Source organism: Gorilla gorilla, chromosome 6 (assembly GCF_029281585.2).
Source record: "Gorilla gorilla gorilla isolate KB3781 chromosome 6, NHGRI_mGorGor1-v2.1_pri, whole genome shotgun sequence".
Taxonomy (NCBI): domain Eukaryota; kingdom Metazoa; phylum Chordata; class Mammalia; order Primates; family Hominidae; genus Gorilla; species Gorilla gorilla.
The window spans coordinates 132,490,056-132,503,791 of record NC_073230.2 but is presented as its reverse complement, the minus strand read 5'-3'; the positions used below and the strand labels follow the sequence as shown (position 1 = coordinate 132,503,791).

The 13,736-nt window shown below is 35.8% G+C and overlaps 1 protein-coding gene across 3 annotated transcripts in view; it reads left to right on the top strand.

The window, feature by feature from the left end:
* Positions 1-13,736, top strand: part of IQUB (IQ motif and ubiquitin domain containing) — an 82,494-nt gene that overhangs the window by 48,676 nt on the left and 20,082 nt on the right. For all 3 annotated transcript variants that reach the window (XM_031012636.3, XM_063708755.1, XM_055347341.2), the window contains one exon: positions 6,515-6,690. In XM_031012636.3, the coding sequence (XP_030868496.2) occupies positions 6,515-6,690 (176 nt within the window). The remainder of the gene's footprint in view (positions 1-6,514; positions 6,691-13,736) is intronic.

The following is a 13,736-nucleotide window of genomic DNA, read 5'->3' as shown; positions in this document are numbered from 1 at the left end:
CATTGTACAAGGTAGTAGGGATAATTGCTTTAATAGAAAAATAAGTAAAGTGCTAAACACTCAGCAGAGTTAGGTAGATGACTTCTGTGCCAGGGTGTTGAGAAGTTGTTAGAGAAGGCTTCAAAGGGTGTGTAGGATTTTTTATTTGGCTGAGAAGTCTTTCTGAAAATAACCTGTCAGATCAGGGATTCAGTGCATGTCACTGTGTTGGAAAGCATTATTATCACTGTTGGGTACATATTTCTGTATGTTCACAGCTAGTCTATATCTGAATTTTTCCATTCTTCCAGTTTCAAGTAATTGGTGGTCCATACTGTGGCCAGAGTGATTTATCAAAAATATAAATCTAACGTAAAACCCTTTCGTGGTTTCTTCACCTACATAATCGTGTCCAGGAGATGGACTCCTTATACCTCTCCAGCTGAATCTCTCAAGAGTCCTGACTTCCAGCTGTTTGTGTGGCTCCCTGACTTTATCACTCATGCCGTGTTTGTCATCTGGAATATCCTTCTACCTTTCATTGCCTGAATGACTCTTATCTCAGACTCAGCATTGGAGTAATGATCTTCCAGAAACCTCTCTTGACAGCACAGATTGGGCTTGAGTCTCTACTTTTTGACTACGTTTCTCTGTACACACCACTGTCTTAACTGTTCAAGAGAGGCTTTTAGTTGGAATCTTGCTTGGTTCTCTGCAGTTAGACTTCTAGTCTGTGATGAGAATTTTAAAATGCAGATGCATCAAAACTGCCAATGGCAGACAAAATATTGTATGTTCTGCTATTTCTTGCTTGGAAATTACAAGGTCAGGTTTCAGAAATTTAAAATGAATATGGGCTTTAGATGCTAGTCATATTCTCCTTTCATTTTATGATTGAACTTCAAACCCTGGAAATCAGGTGGTCTGTCTAGGAAGATGAGAAGACAAAGTAAATCAATTTTTTCAAATGAACCAATTCCTTTAATATCTTTTGCTTAAAAATATTTGTGGTTATCGATATCTGTAATGGGCTGACTTATGTTCCCCCCAAATCCATATGTTGAAATCCTAACCCTCATTACCTCAGAATGTGACTGTACTTGGAGAGGGCTTTTAAAGAGATAATTAAGAAAAAATGAGGTCATACAGGTTGGCCTTAATCCAGTATAACTGGTGTACTTATAAGAAGAGGAGATTAGGACACAGGCATATGTAGAGGGAAAATCATATGAAGATACCAGAAGATAACCAACTGTAAGCCAAGCTGAGAAGCCCTCAGAAGAAACCAAGCCTGTTGACATATTAGTCTTGGACCTTTAGCCTCCAGAATTTTGACGAAATAAAGTTCTGTTGTTTAAACCACCCAACCAATGGTACTTTGTTATGGAAGCCCTAGTAAAGTAATACAGCATCTCAATTTTTTTTATTATCATCCTTTAGAGAACATGTATTTTAGGAAAGGAGTCAGACTCTCTCTTGTCCTCACCCAGTGTCTCTTCTGTATAGTTCTAGAAACCATTAGATTAGATATAAAATCAGTTTTGTTTAGCTGTTCCTGTGTCTTCTGTTTTTCTATTCTTTGTTAGTAGTTGGGAAATAGTGCTTTTTACTGACATATTTCATCCCTTACTATAGATTTACAGGGAAGTTATTCATCTAATAGAGAATTTTACTGGAATTAAGGTCTTTTATTTTCATTTCTCATCAGCTTGGTTGGGTTGTTTCCTTTTTAAAAGCCCTACTGATAATCTAACGAAAATGGAGAATCTGAATGGATATGAGTATGTGTACTTGAATACACACTTATGTATCTCCAGATTCATCCAAGACTTAAATATTTATCTAGAAAAGTAGTATATTATTCTTTGATTTTTTCTGAGAATAGCTAAAATAATAACTTAGTGCTCTACCCAAATTTATTATTGATTCTAAAGGTTTCTATTGTAAAACTGGGAAATAAAATAGGATTGCTAATATCATTCCATTTTTATTCACTTTTGCAGTACATCCATATAATCTGATATAATTGTATCAGATAAATAGTCTCAGTTATCAGACTATCTGATATGATCGTATTGGATAAATTGTCTCAGTTATTTCTGCAAGCCAGCAATTTTTCTCTTCATTCATAAACTGCTTTTTGGTATATAGATTTTATCATAGTTCTTAAAGTTCTTTTGGTTGGTAAAGTTACCAGCTCTTAAATAACAGACTCATCAATCATAGATTTCTTAGACTTTCATAACATAATTTAGCTCTTAAATTTACAATCTTTTTGCTAAACATAATTTAGCTTTTAAATTTATAAATCTTCTTGCTGGACAGACCATGCTGTGCAGTTTCTGAATGATGTATTCCTGATAAAGGACAGAGCGGATTCTTTTAAAGAACATGACTGGCAAGCGTTAGACCTGACCAAGATGAATTCAAATTGAAATTGAAATTTGAGAAGAGAAAGAAATACTCTGATAAAACTATAAAACTAGATATTATGAAAGGCAGTGGCCAGATACAATACTTATGGCCCCAGATATTTATCTTCTAATGTATAGAGACTGATTTTAAAGTAAACCTGAAATTTTTATTAGAAGAAGGCAAATATAGTTTCCAATTATATGAATTATTCCTAAAACTTAGTGAGAAAGTAATCATGTCTGGAATATAACAATGCAAGAGTATATTTTAGTTGATTGAATTGTATATAATGGAAGACCAAGGGTAAGTAATCTGCCAAGAATAGATCTACTCAAAGGAAGTCTTTAAACCTAATAGTGAAAATGTTGGGCTTTTAGGTGAAGATAAATGAAAAGAGAGGTAGAAATTCTGTTCCTGTGGAAGGATTTTATAGTATGTCCAGCCAAGGAGAGGCAGGGAAACATATTAGTTCCTGTAAGAAGGAATTATGTTATTTTTGCTTTTTTATGAACCATAGAACCAGTGTCCTTTCACATAATAATTGCTCAAAAATTATTGAGTGTTTTGAATTGGGAATGAAGTGATAGGGTTTGGGCAATTATAATAACCATATCAGAGAAATACGCTTCTTAGAATTCAGAGAAAAAATTGGTTTGATTCTATGGCCAGGATGTAGTTCATGAGACTGTAAAGCTTCATTATTCTCATAATCTAATAATAATCTCCATCTGAAAGATTTAGATGGTTTATTAAGTAAATGTAGCCCTCCAGTGGTAAACCAGCTGATAAGTCCACACTGAAAAGGACTGTGTGTAATGAAAGGATGACATGGTTTGTGAGAAGTGGGAGAGTATGTTGAATAAAGCTAAAGCTATGTAAACCTCTGTGGATGGAAGAGAAGCCTACTGTCTATGGGGAGGAATCCACGAGCATCCTGCTTGTGGAAGTGCAAGGACAGAATTTATTCTGCGAATTGAAAACCACATGTGAGAGGCACAATAAATAAGGAGAACTATAAAATGTGGCACTAAGTATTTTTAGGAATAGTTCAGAAAATCCAAAAAAACCTGGAATGAACTGAAACTTATGATACATGCTGATAAGTAAAGTGACTTTGGGAATATTTGTTCAGAATAACGAGCAGTGGGCTGCAGTTTCAACCTGTTTTGCTTTCATGTCTATGCAGAGCATAGCACAAACTTGGCTTAAGTGAGTTTGGGTTGCCAGTCCAGATGTATATTCCAAGGTATGAGAGTAATGACCAAAACTGTTCTCAGTAATCTTTAGTCATGAAGAATGGGCAAAGTACCCAGAAGACATGATCTTTCAGAGAAGACTTGTGGTTGATTATTACAAACATTACAGTTTTTTATAAATCCCTCCTACTTTTGACAGGTACATGACTGACATTTGAGGATTATTTATGCCAAATTTCCCCAAGTTTCCCTTGCTGAAATTTTGGTTGCATCCTACGCATTTTCACATGTAGTGTTTTTTTCTTAATATTGTTATACTTTTTACTTTTCTTTGATTAAATTCTTATTTTTGATGATATTTCTTCAATTAACAAGCAATTGGAATATTTCTATTTAAACTTTTGTTATTAGTTCTAGTTTAATTGTTCTGTGGTAAAAATATAGTTTGTAACATTTCTGGTTTCTACTACAATATGATATGTCTATATAAATGGTTTATTGAACTTGGAAAATGAGGTTACATTTTCAGCTTTTGGTGTTCAGAGCTTGATGTATGACAATTTAATTTTTAAAAAATCATTGTTCAAATATGCTTTTAATTTTTTTTACTTGGCTCTGTCATAGATTAATGCATTTTTATTTTATCTATTTTTTAAATAATATAAAACATACTCTCCAACATTGTGTTTATAATTGATAGAATTTTTTAAAAACATATTTGATGGTATATGATTTCCTATATAAACATTCATGACAGTCAGACCTTTCATCATAAAATCACCTTCTACCTAAAAGACCTGAGTTTTGAGGTTCTCCCCCCAGTTTTATGTTTTAATATTGCTATTTCTGCTTTCTTTTTTGTTCATATCTGCTAACCTTTTAAATTTCACCTTTCATGTCACTTTTTTTCAAGTGTGCCATCTGAAAACATCATGTCACTAGAATTCTACAAAATTATCTTATTTTCAACAGAAAAATATCTGTATAATCATTTCATATTTTAAACATAACTGTTATGCTTTGTTTTGCTTTTCTCATCTTGCTTTCTGCACTATTTAAAATATTTTTTCTTTTTTTGCATAAACTCATAGTTGTTATTATCTTCTGCAGTGATTTGAAATGTTAGGCATTCTTCTGAAAGTTTTTCAAAGACTTTCTTAAAGCATGGTAAACTATCAAATAGCTTGATAGGCTACCCTTTTCTCTAGTTCCAAGTTGCTTAAGTTGGGGTTTCCCATCTTCTGCTATGATGTTCACTTTCTGAGATGAGAAGCAGAAGTTTGGTTAACATTTGTGTGCCTTTTTGACAGTCTTTCATTTATTTGGTAGTATCTGCACTATATCTTTTAGAAATTCCCCAGGGTTTCTTACATAGGGATAAACTCCTTTCAAATTTTTAGTACTGATTCAGGTCTCTCTCATTTCTCCCGTCTTTCATATTTCTTTTATCGTTTTAGCAGTGACATAGGAGAGGGGAGGTAGCAGTTTGTATAGAAGCTTCTATCTTGACAGAAATTTGGTATGCCATATCTTAAGAGGTACTATGATAAATCAGAGGAGCTTGACTTACATAGACAGAAAATGAGTCAAATGATGCACAATTGAAGAAATAGAAATATTTATGTCTAGAGAAGATAAAACATAAGTGGGGGGTGATGGCTCCCTTCACATACCTAAAGGAATACCATGTGGCACAAGAAACAAACTGACGCCGTGTTGCCTCACAGGCTAGTATTAGAACCAGGGCGGGCAAATTAAACCTGTTCAAACTGCTAAGAGAAGGATACTTTCTTAAAGGTGGGGTTGAACAATTTAATTTCTCAAGTTATTTCCAACCCTATTCTTTTGTTAATGTAAATAAGGTTGACATTTTTGAAATGTGGGATACAAAAGAGTTTTCTTTTCCAAATTTAGTATATGTAAAAATTAAATGGAAAACTTGGTAAAATGCATGTATCTATCTGAGCTTGGAAATTTTGATTTATTTAAGTTTGTGCAGCACATTTTTTATTGATAGTAACCAGGGCTTTTAAATATCATAAATATTATTATAACATAATGCATTAGTTTGAATAAACAGTAAATGCAATTACTTTATAACATTTATGACTATAATTTAGAGTTTTGTAAATAAATGGAAAATGGCACCTAAGTGAATGAAGGAAATGACTGAAATCAGCAATTCTACATAAAACTGTATCAATTTGGGTCCTTGGGGAAGCAGACACCAGGATGTAATTGGAAGTGAAAGATAAAGGGGAGAGGGAGCAGAGGAAGGAAAAGGAAATCTTCAGTTTGAGATGAAATTTGACACCTCATCAGTTGAGAGAGGGAAGGAAAGAAGATGGGGTATGGAAAGTCTTAGCTCTAAGGAAGGCTAAGCCAGCCCAACAATTGACTCTGATATGATTGACTATAAAAAAGTCCACTGTTGGGCACATATAGTCAGGCTCTGACTCCCACATGGTGCTTGGTCATTGATGAGAGCTTTGTAGGCAGAGTGTGACCTCAGCTTCAACAAGGCAGCAGATCTGAAATGCTGTAGTTGGAACTGTCAATTACCTTTACCCGTTGTGACAAGTACTCTCTTGAAGGGAGATGTGAACAGTGCACGCTCATGGCTGCCACAAAGTGCAAGTCATATTTTTGTCAATGCTAGGCAGTATGAATGCTCACTTGGAGTTATAATTTGACATCATCTGTACTGTTTCCCTTTGGCTTCTGTTTCTTTGACTCTACTTTTATTAAGTCTCTCTGCTTCCATTTCGTCACTTTTTTTCATGCATCAGGTGTACAATAGAAATGATTCTATCTGTGTATACTTTTGTTTAAATTGATGTAAAAATAAAATACTCCTCGTCAGGATGTGATCATTCAAAATGGGATTTTTAAAAACTCAAGAGTCTATTGTGTTATTCCTCTAGTCTGGCGGCAAGAAGAACTTACACGTATTAACCAATCTTTTACTGGAGCTGAAAGGAAAGCTGCTCTGTGTGAACTTCTGGAAAAAGAGACTCAGATAATTGCTTCCATTGGGAGACATAGATACGTTGCTTATATGGCAAATCAGGAAGCAGCAATACAAGCTTTTTTGGATAAGGTTAGTGAAGTGACTACTATTTAAATATGAATGTATTCTGAGTTAAAAAATGTAGAATAATGTACCAGACAAGAGACTTAGATTGCAAGAATTTACATGAGTTTTGTTTAGGATTTTGATGACATATTTCTTAAAATTTGATTTATTTTTTTCTGGTATAGCTTTAGATTTTAATAGCAGCCTAGAGTAAAAATTGTTAGGTAATATGAAATCCATACATTCTTAATTAAGGGGATTGGCCATGAAGGAAAAGATGGAGACACATTTCTTGTGACTCTGTTCATTTAGATTTAGATTGGCTATATAAATTAGATAAGTTGTATACTGTGATAAAATGCAGAGTATTAGAGTCAGGAAACATCTAGGTCTGGGGTGCTCTGATGGTAAGCAACCTGGGAGAAATAGCTATAGACTAGTATTTTTGCTTTGGCTCACCACATCATTAACTGACTTCAAATTTCTGACCGAAAGAATATATGATTATTGAAAACCATGAAAACATATAATTAAGGAAAAAAACTAAAGTAATTACCACTTTTGTGGTCAAACTGCCTGTTTGATATTGAATAGTCTGTTTCCATAGTGACCAATTTTCTTTTATAAACCTAGTCTTTCCAAACAATTTAAAGTCAATTCAGCTACGAAGAAAAGGGGTGCATTTCTCTAAGATGTTAGCCTGTAGTGCTTCTATTTCTATGGTTCTTATTATTTGAGGACATTTGTTCTTAAAAACCATATTTTTGATGTTCTAAATGCCCTCCTCTCATCTTCTTCACTCCTTTATTTCATCTCAGTTTATCTGTGGCTTTAACTACTACCTGCATCCCAGAACTCCCTATAGTTCCATGCCAGATCCCTTTAAGGAGCTTCTACATCATATATCCAATGGCCTACTGTCACTGCTCTTTGGATTTCCCAAGATTACACTTCAAGGAGACATGATGAACCCTAAGTCCTATCACCTTACTATCCCTTGCCCCCTCACCTGTAAACTGATCTTGTTCTGCAGCATATAACCTATCTGTATGAAATTTCATCATCTACTCACTTGCTCCAGACAGAAACCTGGGTATTATTTTTGACTTTTCCATCTAGCCACCAACCTGTTTATTCTATTGTTTAATACCTCCTCAAATCTTTTTTTAAGTCCTTGGTCAATTATTTAATAGTGATTTTGAGCACTTACTAAGTCCTCTGCTTTAGCATACATTGTTTCTTTTTTTATTACACTTTAAGTTCTAGGGTACATGTGCAGAACATGCAGGTTTATTACATAGGTATATATGTGCCATGTTGGTTTGCTGCACCCATTAACTCATCATCTACATTAGGTATTTCTCCTAATGCTATCCCTCCCCTGCTTCCCACCCATGACAGGCTCCCATGTGTGATGTTCCCCACCCTGTGTCCAAGTGTTCTCATTGTTCACTTCCCACCTATGAGTGAGAACATGTGGTGTTTGGTTTTTTGTCCTTGTGGTAGTTTGCTCAGAATAATGGTTTCCAGCTTCATCCCTGCAAAGGATGTGAACTCATCCTTTTTTATGGCTGCATAGTATTCCATGTTGTATATGTGCCACATTTTCTTAATTGATGGACATTTGGGTTGGTTCCAAGTTTTTGCTATTGTGAAGAGTGCCGCAATAAACATACATGTGCATGTGTCTTTATAGTAGCATGGTTTATAATCCTTTGAGTATATACCCACTAATGGGATCGCTAAGTCAAATGGTACTTCTAGTTCTAGATCATTGAGGAATCGCCACACTGTCTTCCACAATGGTTGAACTAGTTTACACTCCCGCCAACAGTGTAAAGCGTTCCTATTTCTCCACATCCTCTCCAGCATCTGTTGTTTCCTGATATTTTAATGATCGCCATTCTAACTGGTGTGAGATGGTATCTCACTGTGGTTTTGATTTGCATTTCTCTGGTGACCAGTGATGATGAGCATTTTTTCATGTGTCTGTTGGCTGCATAAATGTCTTCTTTTGAGAAATGTCTCTTCATATCCTATGCCCACTTTTTGATGGGGTTGTTTGTTTTTTTCTTGTAAATTTGTTTAAGTTCTGTGTAGATTCTGGATATTAGCCCTTTGTCAGATGGGTAGATTGCAAAAATTTTCTCCCATTCTGTAGGTTGCCTGTTCACACTGATGGTAGTTTCTTTTGCTGTGCAGAAGCTCTTTAGTTTAATTAGATCCCATTTGTCTATTTTGACTTTTATTGCCATTGCTTTTGGTGTTTTAGACATGCAGTCCTTGCCCATGCCTATGTCCTGAATGGTATTGCCTAGGTTTTCTCCTAGGGTTTTTATGGTTTTAGGTCTAACATTTAAGTCTTTAATCCATCTTGAATTAATTTTTGTATAAGATGTGTAAGGAAGGGATCCAGTTTCAGCTTTCTACATATGGCTAGCCAGTTTTCCCAGCACCATTTATTAAATAGGGAATCGTTTCCCCATTTCTTGTTTTTGTCAGGTTTGTCAAAGATCAGATAGTTGTGGATGTGTCGTGTTATTTCTGAGGCCTCTGTTTTGTTCCATTGGTCTATATCTCTGTTTTGGTACCAGTACCATGCTGTTTTGGTTACTGTAGCCTTGTAGTGTAGTTTGAAGTCAGGTAGCATAATGCCTCCAGCTTTGTTCTTAGGATTGTCTTGGTAATGCGGGCTCTCTTTTGCTTCCACATGAACTTTAAAGTAGTTTTTTTTCCAATTCTGTGAAGAAAGTCATTGGTAGCTTGATGGGGATGGCATTGAATCGATAAATTACCTTGGGTAGTATGGCCATTTTCATGATATTGATTCTTCCTATCCATGAGCATGGCATGTTCTTCCATTTGTTTGTGTCCTCTTTTATTTCATTGAGCAGTGGTTTGTAGTTCTCCTTGAAGAGGTCCTTTACATCCCTTGTAAGTTGGATTCCTAATACCTCCTTAATTCTTTACTTCTTCCTTTCCAAACCCACTACCATTGCCTGTAGGGAAAAAGCTCTGCCCTGGTGTCCTGATGACTCTGCATATATCAAATAGGCCTTCCTATCTCCCCTGGGAGGATGTCATGAGACAGGTCTTGCCTTATCTTGTATGCATGAGCTCGACCCTGACATAATTGAATCTGGATTTTCTTCTCATCTGGATTTCTTTATGTTTCCAAATTGAGCTGCTGCCTCCCGTTTCACGTCTCAATTCTCTCCTCCATTATCTATATCACTGCCAAAGTGGCCTCACTAAACACAACTCTGACCCTGTCCTTCCTCACTGCCCTTAGGGAACAAGGATTTTCATGTTTGCAAACCTCACTTATCTCACTGTTGTATCACTGCCATCTCTCCCTGAATACTATACCCACACTGCTTCAGCCATGCTCGATTACTTGCATATCCCAGAAAGACCAGGTGCTCTCAATCCTTTTGCATTGGGTGCCTTTACATGGAACATCCTTTCCTTCCTTCCTCAGTAGCTAGCTATTGACCCTGAAACAAGTTCAAATGCCTCTTCTTCCAGAAAGCAAATGCTGGTCCACCTACTCTAGCCTGTAGTATATGCTCTCATGAGACTGTCTCATCTCTGTCTTTGTACATAGTATGCAATCTTTATTGTACCTCCATGCCTGAATTCTTTCCAGATTTTGAACCTTTAAAGGAAAGAGTTGTCATTTATCTCTGTATCCTCCTATCTTAGCACAGTTCTTACCACAGTATCAATAAATGTTTGTGGAAGAAGGTAGGGAGGAAGAATAAGGGACAGAAATAGTGGTTGTATAATTTTGTATTCCAAGTATCATCAAGAAATTATGTAATGTAGATACTGTCATTTTAAATGCTTAAATATCTTAATTCTAGGAAAGATGAATTTACTGTAGGAAAGCTATAATATGCATACTTCTCTGGAGTCATCTTTTGAAATAAACTTATTTGTTTAGCAAATTGCTTTATCTTGCATACTGCTTCATCACTGGGATACTTAATTGTTAACCTCACCAGAGAAGAGAGTATGGGCCCAGGGCAACACGAATATTCAAAGGAGCTGGAAGCCTCTGAGTGTCCATGGACAGGGAAGATGGGTGTCACCTTTCTTTATTTGATGCTAGGCCTTCTGTAGAATTTTCCCACTAGTGCCATCATACTGTTTTCTATTTCCTGCAAACTATTTAAAATCTATCGTTGTATATACTTACACAATATCTATTCTTCTTTATGCCCAGAACATTCCCTACCCCAGTCCCCATGTCTAGCATTGTCTGTAAACATTTAACTAAACTTCTTGAAATTATGGAGTATCCATAAATGGATCAAGGCCCAACATATGAAAGTGATTCCAGAGTCAGTTGATGACCACTACCCTTTCTCATGAGGTGTGGCACTATAAGATGGTCTTCATGTAAATCTCACCAAAAAAAAAAAAAAAAGTGAAATGGAGGAATTTTAAAATTCTGTTTACCAGAATTCCTAGAAGGAAGGAAGATCTATTTTTTTGTGTTTGTTTTTTTGTAAATACTTTGATAAGCTGTTGGGGTGGAATTTGAGACTCTGAAGGATCCTGAGTACAGAAAGAATTGTTCTATTCCAGGAAAATGGAAGTTTTCAAGAGTTGTCCTAGAGGGAACTAGATAAGGTAAAGTGAGGAGAGAATTGGAAGGCAGTGGGTGTACAGTGTGACTTTTTGTGACTTCTTTAGTTATGTGACTAAATAAAGGAAATATTAAACGCAACATAATTTTATTTTTGGAAAGGGAGAGGAAACCAGATAAATAAGCTGGGCTCCATGTCCAGATGGATACAGGGTAACACACAAAGGTGAAAGGCAGAGAATTGAGGGAAGGATGAAGTTAGCCACAAGAATTTGTAGAAATCAAGGCAAAGGTGTTTTGTGGGTCACATGTTTTAGAATTGGAGTTCTAAACCCACAGTTACCCCAGCTGATAAACCAGTTAATCTCATCAGTCTCCAGGCTAAATTTTAAAGGAAATTGACATTTTAGTTGGTACAATGGGACTTTCCTTCAGTTTTGACTAAAGACTTGTATTAGGACAGGAAGAACACACCACAATATGGATCAGCTACACTTGACGATAACTCCCAGTCAGTGCATAGCGTAATTAGTCCAGTGTTTAAAAATGTTGACTAACAGTGACTTCTGGCCTGCTTTTAGCCTGCTATAGTGAATTAAAAACTCACTGTTACTCTAATTCAGAATCATTTAAATCACCTTTTTGTATATGATTCTATACTAAGAAGACGATTAAGATAAATTTTAGTCTTTTGATGTGAATACTTATAAAATGTCTGTTTTTCTCTATGCTTGTCAACCTCCCCCAGCCCCAAGCCTAGTATTATCTCTAATATTCAGGAGGAGTCAGTGTTGATTTCATAAAACTTGAATGAAGTAACTTATTATTCTATTGAATGAAGTAACTTATTATTCTAAAGTTTTTGATTTTTAAGAAAAGATAGCTTATAATTAATCCCTGCAAGTAGACAAGGTCAGAGTTTTTTCAGATGTCAAAATTAACAAACAACCAGTGCCATATGTGAATTTGAAGATCTTCATTTAACACCACAATATACAGATACATCCAGAAAAACATTTACTTTCCTTTAATTTGGAAATAACTTTGGAGAATACAATTTTATATTTTAGTTTCAGTTTCACTTTTTTGAGTCCAAATACTGTGTGGTTTATTGAAACAATATTTTATTTTTAATCCTTTTGTCCTGAACATAGAATGTCTCTGAATAATGAATTATACAGTCTTAAATTTGTCCAGTCAAAGCATTGAACTAATAGATTATAATAGGCTCTATACTAAGTCCTCATTCTTAATAAAAGGCTAACTCTAAAGATTTTTAAGGCATTAAATAATTAGTAATTTTAAGTCACCAAATATTGACTTCCACAGGGTATCAAATATTAAAAACTTGGCTGGGCATGGTGGCTCACACCTGTAATCCCAGCACTTTGGGAGGCCAAGGCAGGTGGATTGCGAGGTCAGGAGTTTGAGACCAGCCTGACCAACATGGTAAAACCATGTCTCTACTAAAAATACAAAAAAAAAAAAAAAAAAAAAATTAGCCGGGCATTGTGGCGGGTGCCTGTAATCCCAGCTACTCGGGAGGCTGAGGCAGGAGAATCACTTGAACCCGGGAGGTGGAAGCTGCAGTGAGCCAAGATTGCACCATTGCACTCCAGCCTGGGCAACAGAGTGAGACTCCATCAGAAAAACAAAAAACAAAAAACAAAAACAAAAACAAAACTCACAAAGCTTGACAGAGGTGAAGAAATTCAGGTCAAGAAGTTTGAATCAAAAATCATCAGCTGGTTTCTAATATATCTTTGGGTGTTATTTACCCAAACTCTGTAGAGACCATTTGAATTTCTGTAAGATATTTTTCCTTGAGTCAAGGCCATTTATTTATTTGATGCCCGTTGATTTGTACACTATTCACAATTGCAGGCTTAAAGAACTGCAATCCATGTTAGCTGTGTCTTTTAAATGCTTTTTCTCCATACCCAGGTAGCTAACAGTTAGTGGGGCAGGAAAGTGCCACTGCCTCTTTCTGAACTCTGCATGAAATAAGGGTGCTGCTATGGCTGAGCAAAACCCCTGTGCTGTGTAAAAGAAAGGTTGATCACTATATAGTAGCTTCTGCGGGGAGTTAGGGCTATTCTTAATTTGTGTCCTTAGGGGCTTGATAATTAATTTAAGAGGAAGAAAATATCTACTTTCCTAGTGCAGTCATTTCTTCTTTTTTGTGGAAGCCTGCTGCTCTCAAGGTTCTTGTTATTTCTCCACCTTCCTTTCCCTGAAATGTGTCTTCCTGCTGTTCTTCTGTTTCTCTCTTCCAGGGTCTGTGCTGTCTCTTTTGTTGGCAGCTAAATGGAATTTATTATGCTCCTATTTTCTGAAGCAATTTAAGTACATGATTGTTGTATATCTGTTATCACAGCCAAAGCTTTCAAAGAAAAAAGGAAATAGGGAAGAGAAATAAGCAAAGTTGACATTTTACCTGTGTCAGAGTTAAAAACACCTTAAGCCCTGAAATCAA